Genomic DNA, 24,145 nt, shown 5'->3' with positions numbered 1-24,145 from the left:
GTAGTCCACTCCGTTCTCCTCCCTGTGCCTCGCGCCCCGCCCGGACTCCACCTCCCAGGAGGCTACGCGGAGAGCCAGCCCACTACTGGCCCGCCCTTGCCGGCACTCCGGTCAGCTGGCCTTAAAGGGGACGCGGCCCGACTGGGAGCTCTCAGGGTAGCCCCCGCTCTGGCTCCGCCCCGTTTCCCCGCACCTCATCCCTCCCCCAGCTCCGTCCCGCAGCCATGAGTCCGCGCAGCAGAGTTGCACTGCCCAGGTCCATCTAGGGTTGTGCGGAGCGGGGTGGGTGGAGTTGGACATCACTGTAGCAGCAGCATCCCTGCGGTCTGGGACCCCCCGGTAGGGGAGCGGAGGATCCGCCCTGACCTAGCCTGGCCCAGCCTAGTCTAGCCTGGCCCAAGCGCCCCGCCCAGGAGTGGGTTCTAAGGTAAGGCCCTTTGAAGTCTAGGAGGTAAGGGGGTTGTGGGTGTGAGCGCTCGTGTCAGGGAGGGGGGCAGTGTCTGCACCCTGACATTTCAGTGCCCCATACTTCTCTTCAGGACTCTTGAGAGCACGAGATTGGGAGGTGGGAGATTAAGTGCTTCTGGGCCTTGCTGTGTGTGACCTTGGGCTACTAACTGCCCCTCTCTGAGCTTTAACCATCTCCTTCATCAACTGAGAGGTGGTCCAGCTCCCGTCCCCCTCAGTCCTGAGCGCATACACACCTAGTACCATGAAACCTGGTAATCTTTTGCAGAGAACCCCTAGTCTGGGCTGAGCAGGGGTGCTGTGACGGGTGTAAGGAAGGGCACACTGAGATTCCAGAGGCAGTCTGGTCATCTAGGCGTCCTGGGGTCTGATGCTTAAGCCCCTGTCCTCCCTCACAGGAAGTCTGGGGCTGGCAGTGGGGGCTGGGTCAGCAGAGGTTAGTGAGCGGTGGTTCTGTAGGCTAGGGGGAGTGTGGCCAATCCCAGAGGGGGAAACAATGTTCCTGTCATCTTCCTTTTTCCTCTTCAGTAACAGGGCTCTTGCCTGTCACTAGCAAAACCCTCACTCTTTTCTTTCCAGGACCCAGTTTGGGGCCAGTCGAGGCCTCCTAGAGGGAAGGGTGCCATCGTAGGGTTACCTTGGTAAGACACCAAGTTAAACCGCATTCTGCTGCTCAGAGACCCGAGGGAACCCTGGCGGGGGCATGAATGTGAGAGCCCGAGAGAAGAGCAGATGAATCCCTTCCCAGGCTGAGGAGGGGCAGGGACTGGACTCAAGGTTAACCCTGCCTCTGGAAACTACTTTTCTGGTCACATCCTTGATTTTATCTCATTTTGCTACCACATGTCTCTCATCAATATCTAGGCACACCTTCACGGCCACCTCTGCCCCCTGGGCACACCACCATCCTGGGCACGGTACAAAACAGGATTGGACCTACTTCCTACAGAGTCAGACCCTAGCCAGGTTGGAGAGAGAGAGAGCTGGAGCAAGTTAGACTGCAGAGGATGAAGGAGCCAAGGTGCTGTGGGAGCCAGAGCTCAGAGACTCGCTCTGTGGAGGTCTGGGCATTGCAGGATGAGTCAGAATTAGCCGGGAGAGAAGAGGCAAGCCCTTTCCCATACAGAGGACAGCAGGAAAATAACACAACAAAACCCAAGCCCTTCTCGAATTCCCATCTACGTCCAATATCAATGTGCCGTCCCATAGACAGCCCCAGTGGCAAGCTTTCGTAGTATGGGCTTTGTCTGAGGGGGTTAGTGGCCTTGAGGATCTGCGTAGCCAGTTTTCATAAATGATGTTAATCTGATGGTGTCGCTGAGGGAGTTGGGGGAGAGGCTGAGGAGGTGGTGGAGGTCAAGCTCATCCCTGCCCCCGCCCTGGGTGGTGAAACTGTCACCACACAGCTGAAATACCAAGGGTTATCCATGAGGGACAGATGAAGGCTCAGGGCCTTCTGGGAGGGGTGTTCCCTCTCCCCGGTTCCCTGGAGCACACATGCAGAGTATGCCTGGACACCCAGGTTGGCAGGCTGAGGGGACAAGCTTAGGGCTTGGGCAAGGGCCTCAGCCATGCTGGGGAAAGGCCAAGAGGTAAGCGACCAGTCATCTTTCATTTGGGTTTCAGAGGCTGAGAGTTGAAGGAGTCTCTTCCTCCGATCACCAAGGCCACCATGGAGGTGGTGTCCAGCTCAATGCACTGGCCTGGACTGCTGTCCTCTAGGCCTTGTGCCCAGGGGATGGATCACATGAGAGAGTGAGGTTTAGGAGACTACTGTCCTTGTCCAAGCAAGAAGGAAGGAGGAGCTGATGTCGGGTGAGGCTGGAGCCGGGCAGTCGAGAGAAAGAGTTGAACTGAAATTCCCAGGGGCAGCTGTCAGCAGTGTGCTTGCCTACTTCCCCTCACAGCACTGGTGTGTTCCCTCCTTGACAGATGACTGAGTCTTAGGAGTGGCAGGCCCAGAACAGCTCCCATTTTCCTGTGGGAAGGCTGAGATGCTAGGAGGCTTTAGCCCCAGGCGAGCTGGTGGTTTCTGAGCGGAAGCTCTGGACGTGGGCTCTGAGGAGGGAGGAGGTCTGCTCCACTTGGTATGGAGCAGCTGGCTGGATTCAAAGCCCGTGTAGACAAGCCATCCCTGCTGGGTAACCCAGCTTCTCCTGCGGAGGGCTGGTGGCCTACAGCTTCTTCTGGGAGGGAAGAGTGCCGGCTGATTCTGCTGTGCCCTGGAAATATGTCTCCCCTCTTCCCTACTCCTGCCCTCCTTCTCTGGCCTGCGATTGGAGTCAGGTGAAGTAGAAACCTCTGAAGAAGCTCTTTTGCATGAATGCATCCAGGATGTCTCGGAGTGGCTTTACTGGTAACCATAGCGACAGCTGACCTGACTGCTTGCGTAGGCGTTCTGGCAGGTAGCAGGGCTTGTGCAAGAGGGCTGAGACTGAGGCAGGCTGGCTTCTGCGACTGGACCTTCGGGTGGTACTGATGGACTGGGCTTCCAGCTGCCAGGTGCAGCCCCCCTGATGTCCTGTCAGGCACAAAGGCAGGGCCTTGCAGGTGTTTGGTCATTCCGTTTCTGTGCTTTGATCAAAACGCCATTTATCCCCATTTTCAGAACGAGAAAAGCAGCCAGTGCATATGCTTCACCCAAGGTCGCACAGTGCAGGTCTCTGTTTCTACTTTGAGTTCTAAAACTGGTCTTCTAGAACCTTCCCTGGCTCCAGAATTCCATTTGTGCTTGTCCTGTGCCCTGGCCCTCCGCATCATGCCAGAATCTCATTGATTAAGGTTTCTTCTTAGTGGCACGAATGCTGGGCTTCCTTGGCAGCCTGGGTTAAAAGGCATGACCCACCCACTAGTCCACCAGGCAGATGAGGTTGATGACAGCAACTGCTTTGTCCTAGGTCCTGCCTAAGAAAGAGGGCCGAGGCTGACATGGGAGGTGGGGCATTTTACTTCTTGCTAATTCTTTTTGTGGTGCATTCTACACACTAGGTTCTATTCCTGAGCCACACCTCCAGCCTTGAGACTAGTCTTTAAATGTCCACAGGGATCACCTTTCGCGCTGCCTGGTGCTCTCTATAAGCACCTCTGTCTCTACCTCCAGGCTGGCACTTCTTTGAGGACCCAGGACTTGGCTTCCAAGGCAATGGGAGTTGGTGTTCCTCACGTCTTAGAACCATGCTAAATGCTTCTTGTTCCTTTCCTAGCTCATTCAAACCAGTGGAGTTTTATGGAGCTGAGATCTTTTAGGTAACCAGAATGCATCCCAGGTAAACCTCTTTACTCTTTCAGAGTAAAAGTGGAGCATTGTCTACCACCCTCCCGTGGCCACTTGAGGGGATTCTGGGCATTTGACTTTTTTTTTTCTAAGATGAAATAATTATCTACAGAGAATGAAGGAAGCCAGCTCTGCTGGGTCACACCTATAATCACAGCACTAAGGAAGCTGAGAGAGGACACAGAGAGACTCAGGCTCACCTGCGTGGCAGAGTAACCCCCAGGTAAAAACAGACAAACAAACAAACAAACAAACAAACAAACAAATCCAGAAGCCAGACATGGTCATTGATGTCTGTAATTTAGGAGCACTTGAGAGGTGGAAGCAGGAGGATCAGGAGTTCAAGACCAAGCAATCACAGGTATTTAGTGAGTTTTAGGCCAACCCAAGTCACAAGAGACCCTATCTCAAAACAGCAAAATATCAAGCAACTCAAACTTAGAGTTCAAACAACAGCAGAAGGTAAAGAGCAGCTAAGCAGCGTTTTAGAGCTAGGCTGGGGTGTGGCTGAGGCCAGGCTTACAGCTTAGAGTGCTCCTGTAGGCTGCCCGAGGCTGTAGGCTCAATGCTAGCCCTACCAAATAAATGAAGCCCCACAGTGAGGTGCTAAGAGTGCTGTGTCAAAGTCTAAGGCAACCAGGCTACCCTTTGGGGGACCTGGTCTGAGCTGTGGTATAGCCTCCAATCACGCCCAAGATTCTAACACGGGTGCGGGGAATGCCAGCCACTGAGAAGTAGCTTGGTCTCCGTCTCCAGGGAGCTTGTACCACGAGATGGATTTTTTTTTTCTTTTTTTGCGGAGCTGGGGACCAAACCCAGGGCCTTGCGCTTGCTAGGCAAGCGCTCTACCACTGAGCTAAATCCCCAACCCCATGAGATGGATTTTTAAACAACGGGGTTCCTGACGGGAATATTTGCAGTAATGGGAGGTCACAGTCCCATTGTGTCCAGAGGTAGGACACAAAAGTATGCATCTCCATAGAGGCTGATGTGTAGTTGGTTCCAGAACAGCTCAGATTCTGAAACGAATTTTTTGGCCTAGTGTCCAGAAATGTCTGGCTGTCTTCTCCCAGCTGTAAGTGTTGACGTGGGCTCTGTAAATGAAGCATTCCTATATGTTGGGTTTTGCCTAGAGTGGGCTTATGCAGAGAAGCCAAGAAATAGCCCTGCCTTCTCTTAGGTGGGAGCTGGATAAAGAAGTGAGCCAACTGTCCCTGTGAAAACCAGCCTGAGACTTGAGTCAGAATGGGTCAGTGTGGAAGTTTCCAGAGAACAACCCATGTGGAGGGTGCTTATACCACAGGACAGTACCGACCTTACCCAACACATGCTTACCGTGTGCCGGGCCAGGGCAGTGATGACCTCACCCAACATAGACCTACTGTGTGCTGGGCCAGGGCAGTGATGACCTCACACAACATAGACCTACTGTGTGCTGGGCCAGGGCAGTGATGACCTCACCCAACATAGGCCTACTGTGTGCTGGGCCATGTGCTAGGTGCTGGGGAGGCCAATGAACAAAACTCAACTTCAGGTACCATACTTAGTGTGGTGGGGAGGCCGACGTGAGCCAAGTAGCAGTAAGTGCAGTAGAGGAGCCGGGCAGGGTGTTCCAGGTGTGTAACTCGGTCTGCAGCAGATAGGGAGGGGAGGTGAGGCATTCTTTAAGTGCCAACCAAGTGTCCTCATTACTTCTCTGTTGCTGTGATAAGACACCATGACTAGGGCCACTCAGGAAAGCAAGCAGTTCATTTAGGCTCCTGGTTTCAGAGGGTTCGAGTCCATGGTGGGTGAGCAAAGGGATTCTGTCGGGAAGAGCCGAGAGCTCACATTCTGTTCAGCAAGCAGGAGGCAGAGAAGGCTAACTTTTGGAACCTCAAAGCCCACCCCCAATGACACCGTCCCCCAATTCTACCTAACTAGGAGACCACACCTCCTAATACTTCCTCAGTTGTTCTTTCCGTGGGGGCCAAGGATTCAAATGTGAGCCTAAGGAGGCCATTCTCATTCAGACCACAGCCAGCAAGGGGGGCGGGCATGCCTGCAGCAGAGGGAACACAGTGGACTGGGAGCAAGAGCCAAGGCTGGAGAAGAAGGCTGGGCGCTGGGGATGAAGGGCTGTGGAGGGAGGCTGGGAGGGAGCGTCTGTGAAGAGCACTGGGGTGACCCTAGCATTAAGTGATGGCAACTTCGACAGGGGAGAAGTCGGATCCTAGTATTTTCCAGTTGCTGCAGTAAAATACAAAAGTGGCCCAAGGGAGAAAGGGTTTGTTGTGGCTCGGGTCTGAGGTCTAACCCGTCAGCGTGGGACAGTCAAGGCAGCAGAACCTTGAAGCAGTTGATTGCGGCACACACAGGATGAGAACATGAATACCTGTGCTTAGGTCACTTGCTCCTTCTACAGCTGACATCCCCACACATAGAATGGTGGGCGGGCCTTCCCGTTTCACACCAATCAAGAAAATCCCCCACAGATGTCCAGAGACAGAAATCCCTCACTGGTGTGCCCAGAATCGTGTCTCGCAGGTGATTCTAGATCCAATCGAATTGATAATATCATCTGTAGTGGTTGGTTTTGTGTGTCAACTTGACACAAGCTGGAGTTATCACAGAGAAAGGAGCCTCCCTTGAGGAAATGCTGCCATGAGATCCAGTTGTAAGGCATTTTCTCAATTGGCGATCAAAGTAGGAGGGTCCATTGCGAGTGGTGCTACCCCTGGGCTGGTGGTCCTGGGTTCTATAAGAAGGCAAGCTGAGCAAGCCAGGGGAAACAAGTCAGTAAGCAACATCCCTGCATGGCCTCTGCATTAGTTCCTGCCTCCAAGTTCCTGCCCTGTGTGAGTTTCTGTCCTGACTTCCTTCGGTGATGAATAGCAATGTGGAAGTGTAAGCTGAATAAACACTTTCCTCCCCAACTTGCTTCTTGGTCATGATGTTTTATGCAGGAATAGAAACCTAAGACACATCCATCACAAAGCTATGTACATTTGTGTGCAAGTTATACTCCCCACCCCTGCTCCCTCTCTTGTCCTAGGAGTGGGCTCACTTAGGACAGGTGTTTTAGGCTTTTAGGAAAAGAAGTTTGCCTGGGACTGGTAGTGGCAGAGGCTTAGAGAAAGGATCAATCAGGTGAATGGCACAGCATTCACCAAAAGGACTTTGCAAAGTGGCCCGAGTGATCTGATGAAAGGGTACTGGGTGTGACTTACCCAGACTACTTACCGTGGCTCATAGAGCTAGCTCTCACCTATTTCAGAGTGTCTGTGGTCATCAGAGAGGTGAGAAGAAGGCGTCCAGCAGCCAGAGCTGGGCAGGTGCCACTCAGTTCTACATCTTTGTGATAAAGATAATGGTGTTCCATTTTACAGGCAAGAAAACTGAGGCTCTTCTACAGTGTCAGCACCCAGGGATCTGGGCCGGGTTGTGGATCAGAGCGTGGCCCTATTCCCTGCCTCTAGCCGCGTGCGGCCATCATGGACAAGATCCTGGAGGCCGTGGTGACTTCGTCCTACCCTGCGAGTGTGAAGCAAGGGCTGGTGCGGCGCGTGCTGGAGGCTGCACGGCAGCCCTTGGAGCGGGAGCAGTGCCTGGCGCTGCTGGCCCTGGGCGCGCGCCTCTACGTGGGTGGCACGGACGAGCTGCCGCGCCGCGTGGGCTGCCAGCTGCTGCACGTGGCGGGCCGCCACCATCCCGACGTCTTCGCCGAGTTCTTCAGCGCGCGCCGCGTTTTGCGCCTGCTGCAGGGTGGTGCGGGGCCCCCAGGTGCGCGCGCGCTGGCCTGCGTGCAGCTAGGACTGCAGCTGCTGCCCGACGGGCCCGCGGCCGACGAGGTGTTCGCGCTGCTGCGGCGCGAGGTGCTGCGCACCGTGTGCGAGCGCCCGGGCCCCGCCGCCTGCGCGCAGGTCGCCCGGCTGCTGGCGCGCCACCCGCGCTGCGTACCCGACGGCGCGCACCGCCTGCTCTTCTGCCAGCAGCTGGTGCGCTGCCTAGGCCGCTTCCGCTGCCCAGCCGAGGGCGAAGAGGGCGCGGTGGAGTTCCTGGAGCAGGCCCAGCAGGTGAGCGGGCTCCTGGCGCAGCTCTGGCGCGCGCAGCCCGCAGCCATCCTGCCCTGCCTCAAGGAGCTGTTCGCGGTCATCTCCTGCACAGGTGGGTGTGCTGCCCGGGTTGGGGCGGGAACTCGGTGCGCACGCGATAGAGTGCGATGCTCATTTTTAGTGATAAAATGTAACTTGGGTGTTTAATGCGGGTGTCATCCTGTGGTGGGGCTGGAAATGCAGGGGGCATTTCACATGGGCTGGAGGATACTATCAGTCTGGGAGAGCAGAATGGTGGGTGGGGCCTTTGGGTCAGGTAGGCTTGATCTGGGGTGATTAGTACCTGGCAGCGGGCGATTCCTAAACTCGGAATCTATCATTAAAAGAAGATTTATCTTTACTTTATGTATGTGAATATTCTGTCTGTGTGTATGTTTGTGCGCTGTGTGTGTGTGTGTGCTTGGTGCCCACCGAGGTCAGAATAAGGCGAGGATCTTTGAACTGTGGAGGTAAGGACAGTTGTGAGCTACCATGCTGTGATGCTGGGAACAGAACTCTGCCCTCTACAAGAACAGCACGTTTTTATTTTTAACCACTGAGCCATTTCTCCAGCTCCCGAACTCTGAATCTTGATATCCAGTTGCCACATCAGTGTGGATGACTGAGCTGAGATCTGATCCTTTCCTGACGGTAGGACTGTACAGGGCAAAGGAGGGAAGAGCCAAGGCCCACCAGTGTACCAGGGCCTGTCTTCTATACTCTTGCATACGGGTTCGGTATTAAATGCACTTTCTTACATCTCAACCTTTGTGCGGCTGCAGCTGGCAGGACCTTTCCTCCCACGGCCAGCTCCAGCATGCACTCTTCCGAAGGGTTTCTGTTTACATGTGCAGTTGGGCCTTAGTGCTTCCTCTTGGTGTCAGAGTTAGCTAGGGAAGGCTTGTTGAATGGATGTGTTACAGTGGAATCAGACTTTGACGCTGTGAGGGGAGAGGATGTGGCCCCACGGGCTATTTACAGAGGCTAGCCTAGCCTACGTAGTAGTACATGAGAGCTCAATCTAGCCCATTCCAGAGGAGGAGCCACCGTCCAGCGCCTTGGCCAGTGTGGTCCAGCACCTCCCATTGGAGCTCATGGATGGTGTGGTCCGGAACCTTAGCAATGACGACAGCGTGACAGACTCCCAGATGCTGACTGCCATTAGCAGGTGGGTGCCGAGGGTCAGCAGGTGGGGATGCGGGCTGTCCGGGCTATCCGTGGTTTTTGCTGTGAGGTCTACAGCCCCACCCTGCTTGACCTTGGGATGGATATAAGTAACACCAGATCCTGTTGCAGTCATACCGTCCGACTAGGTACTAGCTGTGACCCTAGAAACACGAGCGAATTCTCAGTTTCCTCCTCTATAAAAGTGAACGTGGATGGTAGTATGAGAAAGTAAAACTTAGGGGTAGAGGAGAAGGCTCAGTGGCTGTGAGTGCTTGCCCCTGGGAACCTGAGTTCAGACACCCACCATCTGGCATGGCCGTGTGTACAAGTGACTTTAGTGTTGAGGCTGAGATGGGCAAATCCTTGGAGCTCACTAGGTCAGCTCAAGCTCGGTGGGCAGACCCTTACAAAAGGCATCAGGATGCAGAGTAGTAATGGGGTGGACCATTGCCTGTCCAGTGGACGCCATTCTGCAGGTGTGTGAAGACACGTGCACGGGTACGCGCGCACACGCACGCGCACACACACACACACACACACACACACAGGTGCGTGCACAAAGTGACAGTAGTTTTTGGTGTGATTTATGAGTCTGTGAAAGGTCATAAACAAGAGTTTGGGTGCTTTTTAACTCACTGGGTCTGTGTACATTCCCTCATTTGAATGTTGTCACCTGTGAACCAGCTTCGCCTGCCTGCCTGTGACTCCTGACTATGCCACCCACACTCTTCCCCACAGGCCTTTGCCTGTGCAGACCCCATCTATCTGCATGCCTCCCTCCGCCCTTCTTCCTGTACTCATGCATAGAACACCATCTACATAGGGCCTTCTGGGTTCCTTGTCTTAGTGGGTGAGAGTGTAGGCGGGAGAGTTGTGTCTCCCAAGAGCCAATCTGGCCCCATGCTTCTCACCTGTGTGACTTTATTTCAGTTTTCTCAGCTCTAAAGTGGTCATCACTGGGCCCATCAAAGAAAGTGTTGAGGACTAGGTAAGGGTGAGCCGCTGTGAAGCCTGGGGAGCTTTCATTAGTGCCCTTGTTCTTCCCCACTGCAGCCTGGTTTGTCTGGTAGTCTAAGGAGTGGTGCTGTTCTCCTGAGCACTTATTGCATCTCAGCCCCATGCTCATCCCAAGGCAGCCTGGGGTAGGAGGATCCTGTAGGGTTTAGGTGCTGACCTGTCTTAATGCGATAGTTCTCGGGAGAGGGGCATTGTCTCCATTTGCAGATGAAGTCCAGGCTCAGAGAGAAGTGGTTTGCCCTGGTCCTCAGTGGGGCTTGGTGAAGCCCGAGTTCTCAGTCCTCAGGTGCAGCTCCTTGCCTGGAACCCCCTTTCTCCCCTGTAATGAGGAACAGTGGGTGAGAGGGCTGGAGGATGGCGAGCCATTTCTGCTGGGTGTCTGCGGGGCTCTGCTGTATTTCCAGGAATGCTCCCACAGACCCAGGTGTGCCGGTGTGAGCCTTACTGCTGCCCTTACTCCGGTTCTGGGCCTCCCTTGTCCCTGTGTCACTGTCACTCCCCTCACCAGGATGATCAACTGGGTGTCCTGGCCCCTGGGGAAGAACATTGACAAGTGGATCATTGCCCTGCTGAAGGGCCTGGCTGCCGTTAAGAAGTTCAGCATCTTGATCGAGGTTTCGCTCGCCAAAATTGAGAAGGTTTGTGGCCCTTGTCCGAGCCTGGGCATGTGGCCTTTCCTACTGCTCTCTTCTGGGAGCAGTGCAGGTGTGGGATGCAAGGTACTGGGGTCCCAATCAAGCTCACTGTGTGACAGGGTTAATTCACTGCCCCTCTCTGGGCCTCGGATTCCAGCTCCATTACTCTGACCACTCATTCCACTGCCCACCATTGTTCACCAACCTCTGGCTGCCGGTTCCACGTCTATTGCTCCATCCAGCTCCGACACGCACCCGTGTTCTTGCTCCCATTGTTGGCCAGCCGTTTCCACTCTTTCAGGGTCCACCGTGGTCACACTCGGTCCTGGGTCGCTCAGGTCGGGGGACCCCTGACGTGAACTCCTTTTCAGGTCTTCTCTAAGCTGCTGTACCCCATCGTGCGGGGAGGTGCCCTCTGTGTCCTCAAGTACATGCTGCTGACCTTCCAGCATTCCCACGAGGCTTTCCACCTGGTAAGGGCCCTGCTGCTCTCTCTGGCCGGCGACACCTAGTGCGGTTCTTTGGCTGGGCGCTGGGGAGTTGGGGCTGTTGAAGCAAAACTCTGGATCATAGCACAGGAGGACGTGTGACTCCCATGTGCACACTGTAGAGTGACGGAGCCTGGGTAGGTGACAGCTACAGTTCTTCAGGGTCAGGTGTGTGTCAGGTGTTAGGGCTAGTGACTAATGATAAGAACAGTGCAAATACTCGCCCGGCTCCCAGAGTGGCCTGCCTTCTTCAGATAAATGCAGTGGGGAGACTGTGAGCAAGTCTCTGGCCCCAGATACTGGGTGAGCAATCACTGGCCCCAGATACTGGGTGAGCAATCACTGGTCCCAGATACTGGGTGAGCAAGTCACTGGCCCCATATAGGTGGACAGGGAAGGTTCCAGCCATGTTGGTCTGACCACACCACTGACTCTCTCTTTGTTGTCACCAGCACTTATTGGCCTGGCCTCTAGCTCAGGCTCCTCTGTTGTCCTCAAGGAGGACTCCTCTCCCCGGCTGAAACCCACATGTTGGAGCTTTAATTTTCATAGCCCCTGGGCAAGGCAGTAATTTTGTGTTTTCTAGTTTGTTGCAATGAGAAAAGATCAGAAGCCGAGATGGGGACCAAGAGTCACGGTGGTGACCTTACTCTGGAATGGGGTAAACCCCAAGGATGGTCGGAGGGGAACAGATGAGCTGAGACGTGTATAGAGCCTGCCATATATAAACACAGGCTTCTTCCTTCCCTTCTCATGTTCCTGTAGCCCAACTGTCCATTATGATACAATGCCCCAAGGCAGTGGTTCTCAACCTGTGGCTCTCAGCCCCTTTGCCGGGAATTGTACAACCCATTTACAGAGGTCACCCAAGGCCCTTGTGAGAACACGAGATATTTATATTACGCTTTATATAACAGTAGCACAACTAAAGTCGTGACATAGCAAGGAAAGTAATTTAATGGTTGGGGTTGGTGGTCACCACACCATGAGTAACCCTTGTATTAAAGGGTCTCAGCGTTAGGCATGTACAAGGCCCAGTGTTCTGCCTCCAGCATGACCAGCCCCTCCCTGAGCTATGTAACAGAGGGTAGGTGTTCATGGTGCTGGGCTCACCCAGATGACTGGTATAGCCTGAGCATCTGCTACTAGGTAGAGAAGCCCATGGCTGCTCAGGCCTTCAGGTCTGAAGGCAGGGGGTAAAGCTGGACAACTGGCCTTCCCTTAGCCATGAGGGAGGAATTATTTATCTTGCTTTTCAGATAAAGAAACTGAGGCAGAGAGTCATAGATCATACATCTTGTAAGGAAAATCGCTTGTCGTGTGACTCAGCTCCACCCAGGGGAGGGCCACTGGCTCTGGGTACCTTCAGTCGTCAGAGGCCCCCACTCTCAGCTCCAAGCTTCAGTTAGGTAGCCTGACACTCGAGGTAACCACCTCTTTTCTTGCAGCTTCTCCCTCACATTCCTCCCATGGTGGCCGCTCTGGTTAAGGAGGACTCAAACTCTGGGACCAGCTGCCTGGAGCAGCTGGCAGAGCTGGTGCACTGCATGGTGTTTCGGTTCCCAGGCTTCCCAGACCTGTATGAACCTGTCATGGAAGCCATCAAGGTGAGCGCACAGACTCTTTGGCATAGGTGCCAGTTCGTGTCTTCTTTGAGGTCGTACCATGGCTTGGTAGCAGCCTCCATCGTCTGGAGCTGAGCTGTATCCTGTCTCCTCTCTGGGGCCTTTGTGTGCATCAATTACTGGAGGTCGCCATGCCTCCCCCAGGGTCCTCGTTTCTCCAGTGTGCTCTGGGCCTCTGTAAACCCCTTCCTCCACCTGACCCATAGCACCTGCTTTATTTTATTTGAATTTTCTTTTTTTTTAAATTTTAGTTAGCATATGGGGTAATGGGTCACAGGACCTACTCAATGTTCAATAAGGTGTCTAGGCTCTCAAGGATTGCCTTGAGTGAGCCTTCTTCCCTGCTGTGGTGTCCCCTCACTTCCTTCCCCAGCAGGGCCTCTTGGTGGCTCGTGCAGTACCAGCACTCGGTCACGTGTTGCCACCGCGTGTCCTGAACAGCCCCGAGCAGGAGTGGTGCCGGGCTCATAGGACTAGTTTGGTGTCCTGCTCTCAGCCGAGCTGGATGTGGAGACCCAGGCACAAAGGAAGCCAAGCCGCCTTCCTGGAGGAGCCTTTGGGGTGATAGATCTGCTTACAGGAAGTGTGCTCTAAGGACCACTGACACTGAGGAGGATCCATGTAGGAGTGAGGGTACCTTTCACAGTCTTTAACTGATGTTCACTCCCACAGCACAGCAGATCTGATCCTCCAACATGTCTCTACAAAACCTCTGGGCTTGCATGTTGAGACGTAGCAGACATCTTTTTAAAAAGGATTTACTTTTAAGTGTGTGTGTGTGTATGTGTGTGTGTGTGTGTGTGTGTCTGTGTGTGTGTCTGTCTGTCTGTCTGCACGCATGCATGCATGCATGCACGCATGTACGAAGAGGCTAGAAGAGGGCATCAGGTCCTCTGGAACTGGGTGACAGTGGTTGGGACAGTGGTCCTGCTGGGCATGCAGGAACTGAACTCACTTTTGCAAGAGCAGCCAGTGCTCTTACCTGGTGAGTCATCTCTCCAGTCCCACAGCAGACATCTTTTAAAGTACAGAGTTGATTTTGCAAGATTGAGGAGGAATCTCCAGGGGTCCCCAAAGGAAGAAAACCAAGTTCCCAAATGGTGATGGGGGAGGGTCAGGGGATGATGACTTGGGTGCAGGTTACCAGGAGGATCAGTAACATGGCCAGCCTCAAATACAAAGGGGCTTGAACAAGCCATGAGTAATCGTCACTATGGAGTGGAACTATGAAGCCCCCTGAAAGCCAACAAAAAGGTTTCGGTGTTAATAAAAATGTGTCTTAGAAAAAATATACATGGGGGGCCAAAATAGAACTGGGACATTTTTTCTAGCTTGAAGTAGACTTTAGGAAAAAGGACTTTGTAACCACCAGCTGGTTTGGAGGTTGGCATTCAGACCAGTTGGTTGTGGAATGCTGCTCTCAAGCACAGCGTTGATTTTAAAAGTATCTATAAACTCATAATACCCAAGGGTTGTCTGGGAGACACAGAGCAGGCCATAAAGATAAGCGTGTATTGCAGATGAGTTAATCTAGAAACTTCTGCTGTAAAAGTTCCTTCCCAGGAGAGGTGAGGGCTGTATGTACTCCTCCAAAGGTCCCAGTGACCAACTCAGGCTCCAGAGCTCACTCAGGAAATGTGTCTATGCTAACACAGCACAGGGGATCACCTGCTTCCAGGATGTGGGCATGCCTCCCCCCACTAGGCCTCACATGGGAAGCCTTTACCAAGCAAGGATGAGGGCTTCCCTGTGGCCACATAGGTAGAACCCCTCCCCAGTGTATTGTACAGCAGGTGAGGCGTGGTAAGGAGCTTTCTGGAAAGCCTGGTAGAGTAGAGAACAGGAGTTTGACCTTGACCGTTAGTGTCTGGCGGAGGAGGATACTTCAGAAAGCTGAAAGGGTTTGGTGGTAATATCTCTGTGGTGTGCAGGGGACATCAGAAAGACCCAAATGCAGGCAGAGTCACTCTGCTTTGTCCAGTAGGCTGGTCTTGAACTTGCAGTCTTCCTTCAGCAACTACCTGAGTGGCTGGGATGACAGGCAGATTTTATGTTCATCTGTGAGAGATGACTGACATGTGATAAATGATCCTGAGAAAGGAGCCAGCAGGAACGTTAAGGCAGCGTGGTCAAGGCGTCTTCAGTAGCCTGTGTGTGTGTGTGTGTGTGTGTGTGTGTGTGTGTGTGTGTGTGTGTGTGTGTGTGTGTGTGTGTGTGTGTGTGTGTGTGTGTGTGTGTGTGTGTGTGTGTGTGTGTGTGTGTGTGTGTGTGTGTGTGTGTGTGTGTGTGTGTGTGTGTGTGTGTGTGTGTGTTGGAGTCGGGCTCAAAGCACTAAGCCAGTATGAAACTCTGATGCCTTTGAGTGATGTAGGGTTTGTGGTCAGGAGCTGGAAGGACGCTGTCCTGGTAGTTTTATGTCAACTTGACACAAGCTAAAGCCATCGGACAGGAGGGAACCTTAATTGAGAAAATGTCTTCAGAAGATCTGGCTGTAGGCAAAACTGTAGGATAGTACCTTAATTAGGGACTGGTGTGGGGAGAGCCTAGTCTATTGTGGGTAGTGGCTGGTGTCTCTGGGCAGCCATGGGGAGCAGGCCAGTAGGCAGCCCTCCATGGCCTCTGCATCAGCTCCTGCATCAGCACCTGTATCAGGTTCCTGCCCTGACTTCCTTCAGTGATGGACTATGATGTATGAAGTGTAAGCCAAATATGCCTTTTCCTCCCCAACTTGCTTTGGTGTTTCATCACAGCAATGATAACCCTATCTAGGACAGAAATTGGTACCAGGATTGTGGGGCATTGCTGTGACAGAGTTGTTGTTGTTGTTGTTGTTGTTGTTGTGAGGATTGTGAAACTTTGGGCAAGAAAAGCCATTGAGTGTTGAGAGCTCAACGAACTCCTCTGTGAAGACATGGAAGAAAAGAGCATTGAGGGAAATGTGGACAGTGGAGCTTGGCTTGTGGTATTCCAGAGGGAAGGCTGAGTGAGAAGGGAGGTTTAAGGGAGGTTAGTCAGGGCCATTGCATGTTTGCTGTTTTGAATCAAGATTCTATGAAATTATCAGTGACGAGGAAGAGCCTGAGGTGAAATCTCCTGGAAGTGTTTCCTCAGGGTCAACACAGAGAACTCATGTCCCAGAAGTGTCCAAGGTTGTGCCGTGTGCTGGCAGCTGAGCTTGGTAGTGTAGGAGTCACCCAGCTGGACTTGTGACAGCATAAAGGAGTCATGGAGAGCAGCTGAGGCTTGGCACTGTGAGGCCAGGAGAGGCCATTGGTGAAAGTGCAGCCTCAGGAGCAGCTGAAGAACTGAAGGGGCCATGCAGAGAAGGTGAGGCTGGCACCCGGAAGAGAGCCCAGGAGACACCGTGGGTGAGAGCACAGCTCAGTGGAGTGGAGACCCCAGCATTTTAGACATGTCAGCATCGTAGGGTGACCATCAGGAAAAGCTCAATGGAGTGGAACCATCTGGAGCCCAGAAGACAAACTAAGTGTGAGGCAGAGGGCAGAGCCAGAGAGTTGACCTGAGCCCCTTAGCGAGGACCCAGGCGATCAGGAGTGACCGCAGTAGTGGATGTTGAGTTATTTCAGCTTGGAGCTTGGTTGTGATTTGGTTTGATTGTGGCTGTGAACTGACTCTTTCCTCTTGAGGTAAGAAAAGTACTTAACTTGTTTTTGATTTTATAGGAACCCAGAGCCGAGAGACTTTGGATTTTCAAAAGGAAACTGAAGTTTTAAAGTATCTGAATGTGTAAGGCTGTGGAACCTTTAAGTTTGAAAATATATTTGTGATGTCAATATTAATGTGTAATCTTGGGATGCACAAGGAAGGAAAGGTTGTGGCTTAACAGTGCTGTGTTTGTGTGTCAGGCTGACAAGGGGTCAGTTGTGCTGGGTAGTTTTATGTTTGTCTGACTCAAGTTGGAGTCATCAGACAAGGGGAAGCTTGAGTGAGAAAATGCCTCCAGAAGGTCTGGTTGCAAGCAAGCCTATGGGTGCTTCCTTAGTGACTGTGTGTGGGGACACTCTTGGGCTGGAGGTCCTGGGGTCTAGAGAAAGCAGGTAGAACAAGCCATGAGCAGCAACCTTCCATGGCCTCTGCATCAGCTTTTGCCTCCAGATTCCTGTCCTGTCCTGATTTCTTCAATGATGGACTGCAGTGTGGAAATGTAAGCCAAAGAAACCCTTTTCTTCCCCAAGTTGCTTTTGCTCCTGGTGTTCATCACAGCAATGATAGCCTTACCTAGGAAAGATACGCGAGTTAGAGGAACCGTTGGTAATGTCTTGACATCCACTCTGTAGTGGTGTGCTCTGGTTAAGTGTTTGTCTCTGATGTCATTAAAACAGAGGCCACTTCAGTGTGGCAAAGAAAAGCCAGGGGAAGGCATGCTGAGTCGTGAGCCAGTGACAGAGGACTGGCTACACCTCAGACCATCCCACCACTATCTTGGGACTGGTGCCAGGGGATGTCTGATTTACCTGAAAGCTGGCTCTGTAACCTCAAACTGGGAGGGACAGTGGGGTCAGAACTGACAGCGTAGATGCCAGACCAGTGGAAGGAAAGGGTATCTTCTCTTGGCAGCTGAAGAAGCTGAGGCCCAGGGAGGTCACCAGATGGAGACAGACAGGCCTACTAACCACTCACACATGGTGAGAGTTAGGGCTGGAACTGAAGTATCAATACCATCAAATCTGGCTGCTAGGTAACCGTTGTGGTTCTGCCCAGAACAAACATTTGTCACTTACTGTTTATGTGACTACACAGTTCTTTGCTCTGTCTGAATCCTAGTTTTTCCATCTCTGAGATGGGGATTGTGCTACTTCAGACATGGCACCTGAGAGATCGCATAGAAGGACCACATGTGAGAATGAGACCCTGAGTGAGTTGTAAGCAGTGGCTGTGCAAACGCCTTTTCTGGACTCTTCCGGACTCTTCTGAGTGCTTGGGAGGGAGTGGAGGAATGGGTTCTAGTCCAGGAGGGTTTCCTAGAGGAGGAGTTGGCTTTAGGGCTGACACGGGTATCTGCTATCCCTTCAGGACCTCCACATTCCCAATGAGGACCGAATCAAGCAGCTGCTGGGGCAGGATGCCTGGACCTCACAGAAGAGTGAACTGGCTGGCTTCTATCCCCGGCTCATGGCCAAGTCAGACACGGGCAAGATTGGTTTGATCAACTTGGGCAACACATGCTACGTGAACAGTGTCCTTCAGGCCTTATTCATGGCCTCTGAGTAGGTGCTGTTCTGTACTGCCTCCTCTCTGTTTCATCTTTCTACCTGCCTTCCTGCTTTCCTTAGTGTTTGAGTCTGCTTCTTACTGTGTAGCTTATGCAAGCTTTGAACCTAGTGCTGGTGTTGAGGTCTAGCCCCAGACACCTCTTCTTCAGTTAAGCAAGCACAGTGCCTATCACCTGCGGTTCCTGGTGTGCCTTGTGATTTGCTAGTCACTAGAAGCACTAGTTCTGGTTTTCTTTAAGCTGTAGACATGGGCATTGGTGTCTAAGGTGTGTTAGACTGCTACAGTCCTCACTGCCTGCTGAGGGCTAAACTGTGGTGTGGACAATCCCTTGTGCTTGTGTGGCCATATGATATGCCACAGGTCCTCTGTGCAGCTTGTCTTCTCCATTTAAGCTTGCTGGGGACCTGCCGTGGGAGGCAGAGTGCTGCCATTCTGTGCAGCGGCTCTGGAGGGAGCGCTGTGAAACTGAGAAGGGAGTGTGCTTCAGGGACAGCAGGTCTCTGGAGGACATCCTGACCCCACAGGGTCATGCTCGCCTGTGAGGGCCAATCTCCCTGCAGGGTCCTCTAGTGTCAGGGAGGTCCTCATATGGAACCTGCCTGGATTGAGGCAAGTTTCAGGGTGGCTTGGGGCCAGGGTCCTGAGCAGGGGCTACAGGAATGGGTTGGAGGACTGAGGTTGGGAGTGGATGGCCATTCTCGGATGTTATCACACAATGCATGCCAGTGCCTTGGATGATCGCAGAGACTCTGGCACACCAGTGTCCCCACCTTATAAGGCTGATTTGTTTGAGTCCTGGAGCCATGGGGTGTCAGAACTGGAAGAGATGGCATGGGCCATCTTGCTGTCCCATTTGTTGTCATACAAAGTCCATTACAGAGCTCAGGTCCCCAGCCATACCAGGCCAAGTTGTTGACCATCTGCTCCTCAGTCTCTGGCCTCATCTGAGCAAATGCCGTAGGCTTCCATGTGGCCTGGTATAGAGGAATAGCAGCTCCCCGGGGCCTCAGCTCACCCTGGGCTCCTGTTTCATTTGAAGCTTTCGACACTGTGTGCTGCGCTTGACTGAGAACAACTCCCAGCCCTTGATGACCAAGCTGCAATGGCTCTTTGCCTTCCTGGAGCACAGTCAGGTATGTGCTGGGTGCCCTGGGGCAGGGAGAGCAGGTAGTGCCAGGTCCTGCTCTGAGTCCTTTCATGTACAGGACCTGCCTACGCCTGGCTCGGAGCTCCCGAGCTGTGGAGTGAGCTGCTGAGCCCCAGCATGCTAGCACCACTTCACAGCCAAAGCCTCTGTGTGGGTTGTGCTGCCCCAGCCTCCTTTCCGAGTTCAGTCCCGTGCACTAGTGCACCTTCACCTGCTGATAGTGAGCACCTCGGTTACCCAGACCTCTGATGGAAGTGGACAAGCACTGCTTCTGTCTTTCCAGAACCCAAAGCCTGTGTCCAGGAATGTTGGGGGTCCTCTGTAGAGCCTGAGATGGAAAGGCCTCTACCTGGTGCTTGAAAGGGGAAATAGAATGGGCTGGCACTTGGCAGCACATGGGGGAGGGTAGCATGGACAACTGCCGGCGATGGAAGTGGAGGCAACCTTTGGGAAGGTGTCACGGAAGAGGCTCGGTACCTGGGGACTCATTTTGGCAAGGATGAAGGGTTGTCTTAGGCAGGGAGAGAATAATGAACAAAACCCTGGAGAGACTGAATATGGCCTCAGAGGGCAGAGTGGGCTCTCCAGAGAGTTATCACCTGGGTGATGAAGCCCTGCACATGGGCTGCATGCACTTGTGGGGTTGGGTGTGGGTCAGGGCTAGTTTGGAAGGGAAAGGTTATAGGGTAGGAGGCTGCATGTTTGGAAGAGTCTTAGACTCTCAGCATGCTGCTGCTTGTGTGTGTGTGTGTGTGTGTGTGTGTGTGTGTGTGTGTGTGTGAGAGAGAGAGAGAGAGAGAGAGAGAGAGAGAGAGAGAGAGAGAATTTGATGCTCCTGCCCACACCTTTCACTTGCCTTGTCCTAGAGGCCTCCCATCTCTCCTGAGAACTTCCTCTCTGCATCCTGGACACCCTGGTTCAGCCCTGGCACGCAGCAGGACTGTTCAGAATATCTGAAGTACCTGCTGGATCGGTAAGAAGGGCTGGTGGGTTAGGATGATGTGTGGGTTCTGAGAACATTTTCTGGGATGATAGTTTATCCCTCTGGGCTGGGTTTGATCTTTCTGGAAATAGGAACACTTCCTTGCTCTTCTGAGAGGCAGAGAGGAAGGTGTGTGCCATTGATCTCCAAAGATACTGAACTACATGTGCAGCCTGGGGAGGGGCTGTCGGGGTGAGCGTGTGTATCCACTGCTGCCTGAGCATGTTAATCTTCATGACACAGCTGCAGGCCTATCTTTATGTAGGCATGCACTAGGTGCGTGTGTGAACATATGTTAGCGTGCCCCTTTGTACAGGGATGGGAATTCTCACCAGGCTCTTGTATTTAAGTATGGTGGGCCGTGTGCTGGGGGTGGGCCTGCTGGTAGGCGTGTATACTTGGTCTCCCTGCTTGTTTTAGGCTTCATGAAGAAGAGAAAACTGGGACAAGGATCTGCCAGAAGCTCAAGCAGTCCAGCTTGCCATCCCCACAGGAAGAGCTCCCCAGCTCCAATGCAACATCTGTGGAGAGAATGTTTGGAGGCAAGATTGTGACGCGGATATGCTGTCTCCACTGCCTCAATGTTTCCTCAAGGGAGGAGGCCTTCACAGACCTCTCTTTGGCATTCCCTCCTCCCGAGAGAAGTCGCCACCGCCGCCTTGGCTCTGTGATGCTCCCCACGGGGGATGTTCGAGCCCAGGAGTTGACGCTGACTCCCAGAGCCCCAGGGGCGCAGAGGCAGAGGAAGCACTGCGTCACAGGGGACGCTCCTCGCACTGGGCTGGACATTGAAGGTGTGGACACCATAGGCAATGGCGGACAGAGTGGGCAGGAGAAGGTAGAGAGGGAACAGGCTGGGAAGGAGAAGGAGGTGGCAGAGGACAGGGAAGAGGAAGGACCAAGGGAAGAGGAGAAAGAAGAAGGGGAAGAGAAAGACAAAGAGAAAGAGAAGAAGGAAGATGAAAAGGAGAAGGAAGCCGAGGACGGCAAGGAGAAGGAAGGGGACAGCTTGGGACCAGGGACCCGCAAGGATGCTGCCACTCCACCCAGGGAGCAGGCATGTGGCCCTGAGGGCTCCCGCTCTGTACTGGACTTGGTCAACTACTTCCTGTCTCCTGAGAGGCTGACAGCTGAGAACCGCTACTACTGTGAGTCCTGTGCCTCCCTGCAGGATGCGGAGAAGGTGGTGGAGCTGAGTCAGGGTCCATGCTACCTCATCCTTACACTGCTGCGCTTCTCCTTTGACCTGCGTACCATGCGGCGGCGCAAGATCCTGGACGATGTCACCATCCCCCTTCTGCTGCGCCTGCCCCTGGCTGGGGGTCAGGGCCAGGCCTATGACCTCTGTAGTGTGGTCGTACACTCTGGAGTGTCCTCAGAGAGTGGCCACTATTACTGCTATGCTCGTGAGGGTGCTGCTCGGCCAGCTCCTGTCCTGGGATCCACAGAGAGGCCTGAGCCCGAGAACCAGTGGTACCTGTTTAATGATACCCGGGTGTCGTTCTCATCCTTTGAGTCTGTCAGCAATGTCACCTCCTTTTTCCCTAAGGACACTGCCTATGTGCTCTTCTACCGCCAGAGGCCCCAGGAGGCCCCTGAGGCTGAGCCTGGTTCTCCTAGAGTCCGAGCAGAGCCTACCCTCCACAAGGACCTGATGGAGGCCATTTCCAAAGACAATGTCCTCTACCTGCAGGTGAGTTGTCTGCTGAGGGCTAGCAGACCCTCTGGCACCTGATGCCACTCCTGGTGAGGGGTTGGCTTAGCACAGACACCTACATTCTCCGACATCAGTTATCTGTTCTCCTTGAGTCTGCCTCAATTTTAAATCTATCCATGCACTCATCACTTAGTAGGGTATGTTGATGGCCGGTAAGACACACCTCTTAACCTCAGAGAAAGGGACACTGAGTAATCGTACAATTGATGCTGGCGGCGGGGGGGGGGTGGGGTGGGGGGGAGGGAGAGGGAGAGGAAGGGGAGGGGAGGGGAGAGGGAGAGAATGGGCAGGAGATGCTTTTGGGGCTCCCTGAGGGGCCACCTTCTTCAGTGGCCTTCATGTCCTGATGCCTTCCTTCCTTTGACACTGCCTCAGGCTCCCTTATCAGAGTCAAGAAAGGTATTAAGATATTCAGCCATGGGTGGTTACACTGGGGCTTTGAGGGTCCTGCATCTAGAGATGGTGTTCGTGTAAGAAGTGTGAGGCATGGGGCACCAGGCCTGCTTCTACATTTTTCAGGCTTGGTGAAGTCTGAGAGAGGCTGATCAGGGAAGAACTTGCTCATGGTAGAAGATGGGCCTCATGCTTCAAGAAAGGCAGTGCGTGATCTGGATAGTGGAAGCCAGGAAGCCTGGAGAGGTTTTCTTGAAGTCCTAGGAACTAGTCGGCTGGTCACTATCGAGTATGGAAAAGTCCTTCAAAGGAATTGCGTTATCATTGGGAGGAAAGGGTAGAGTTTGAATCTTAGGCCTGAAGTCACCCCGCTTGCTTCTCCGTGGGGCCAAGCCCTTGGGGTTCCAGAGATGTTGGCAGTGTTGTGCTGGGTAAGTAGGAGACCTGAAAGCTAAGCTGCTGTGTGTCCTCTGTTTCCAGGAACAGGAGAAGGAGGCACGGAGCAGGGCAGCTTATATCTCTACACTCCCTGCCCCTCCACACTGGAGTAGAGGCTTCGATGAAGATAAAGATGAGGATGAAGGCTCGCCAGGGGGTTGCAACCCTGCAGGTGGCAATGGTGACTTCCACAGACTGGTCTTCTAATGGGAACTCCCACTTGTGGGGGTATCATAACCAACCTCAGAGTGGGCCGGGTGGGGCTCAGGGCCCAGGTCGAACACTGCCACCTGGGGTCTTAGAGAGCTGTGGAGGCAAACCCGAGGTGAAGCAGGTCTTTCTGAGGGCAAGGAGGATGAAGAGGGACCATTTGGGATGTCAGTCTGTAGCTTGAAGTACACAGAGAAACTGAAACCCAAAGCTATAGGCATTCATCCTATTAAACTATTAGTCAAGTGTCCTGACTAACTGGGAGCATCGTGAATGAGTCTACTCTGGGCTTTGCCTCCCTGCGGGGCCAACCCTGGAAAGGCCGTCGGCTTAGGAGCCAGGGTGGTGTCAGCTTGGTGTCCTGTGTTCAGTAGCACTTCTTTCTAGTTCCTTCACCCAGCACTTCCTCAATAGGAGAAAAAGCACAGTGGAAGCCAAGCCTTTGGAACAAGAAGGAGGCTGTGTCCCCAATGTCCACCCTCTTGTTTCTTTAAGGGGGGTGTCAGCACCTGCTGTGTGTTTTTGAGGCATGTGAATGGAAGGCAGCATAGCACAGGATCAGAGACAAGAGACTTAGCACATGCCCCTCCCCTACCCCAAGCAAGTGACACCGTGGGAGAGCTCCTGCCCTCCCTAGCCTGCCTCAGTGCCTAAGATGCTGCCATTGCACCCCTGTCTAGTTAAGGTACACAGTCCTTATCTTACTGGAGACATGTCTATCAGAAAGCCATGTCATCTGAGGAAGCTAGCTGGCTTGGCTCCTCTGATGAAGTGTGAGGGCTGGGTAGGTATGAACCGTGTAATGCACCCGACCTCATCGTGCCCTGAGACTACTATAGCCCCTTCTCAGTGAAGAGAAGAAACCTGTGTTCTTAAATAGGAATAAAACTTGCTTCTCTGAAGGCCGTGTAGGATGCTCTTCTTCCAGCCTGAGCTGTGCGTCCACTGCTCTTTGGGCTGTGAGCCTAAGCAGTCTTGATAGTAACTTGAGCCTCTCATTGGTACGGTAAGGATGTGTCCCTGACCTGGGGACCTTAGATGTAGTATGGAGGTGCTTGGTACTAGGTCTTGGAGCTGGCAGCCTCCTGGAGCAGCACAGAGAGAGGAGGAGGAGGAGGAGGAGGTGTGTGTGTGTGTGTGTGTGTGTGTGTGTGTGTGTGTGTGTGGTGTGGCTGGGGATGCTTTGGAGCAGTCTGGTTTGCCAAGTGACTGCAGAGACCCAACTATGATTTTTCAGATTCTAAGGATTCTGTTTTTTTTTTTTTTTTTTTCCCCC

General features: G+C 53.2%; 1 protein-coding gene across 1 annotated transcript; it reads left to right on the top strand.

Annotated features, from left to right (window-relative positions):
* The first annotated feature begins 121 nt into the window (after positions 1 to 121).
* On the top strand, positions 122 to 23,775 carry Usp35 (ubiquitin specific peptidase 35). The gene is made up of 11 exons (XM_032892958.1): positions 122 to 427; positions 7,111 to 7,888; positions 8,851 to 8,983; positions 10,508 to 10,637; positions 11,006 to 11,107; positions 12,571 to 12,729; positions 17,782 to 17,975; positions 19,022 to 19,115; positions 19,996 to 20,102; positions 20,532 to 21,804; positions 22,702 to 23,775. The coding sequence occupies exons 2-11, from the start codon at positions 7,216 to 7,218 to the stop codon at positions 22,864 to 22,866; spliced, it is 3,030 nt and encodes a 1,009-aa protein (XP_032748849.1). The 5' UTR covers positions 122 to 427; positions 7,111 to 7,215; the 3' UTR covers positions 22,867 to 23,775.
* Positions 23,776 to 24,145: the final 370 nt, after the last annotated feature.

This window comes from Rattus rattus, chromosome 2, assembly GCF_011064425.1.
Source record: "Rattus rattus isolate New Zealand chromosome 2, Rrattus_CSIRO_v1, whole genome shotgun sequence".
In the NCBI taxonomy this organism is placed as follows: domain Eukaryota; kingdom Metazoa; phylum Chordata; class Mammalia; order Rodentia; family Muridae; genus Rattus; species Rattus rattus.
Note: the sequence above shows the minus strand (reverse complement) of the source record. Positions and strands in the feature narration are given on the sequence as shown.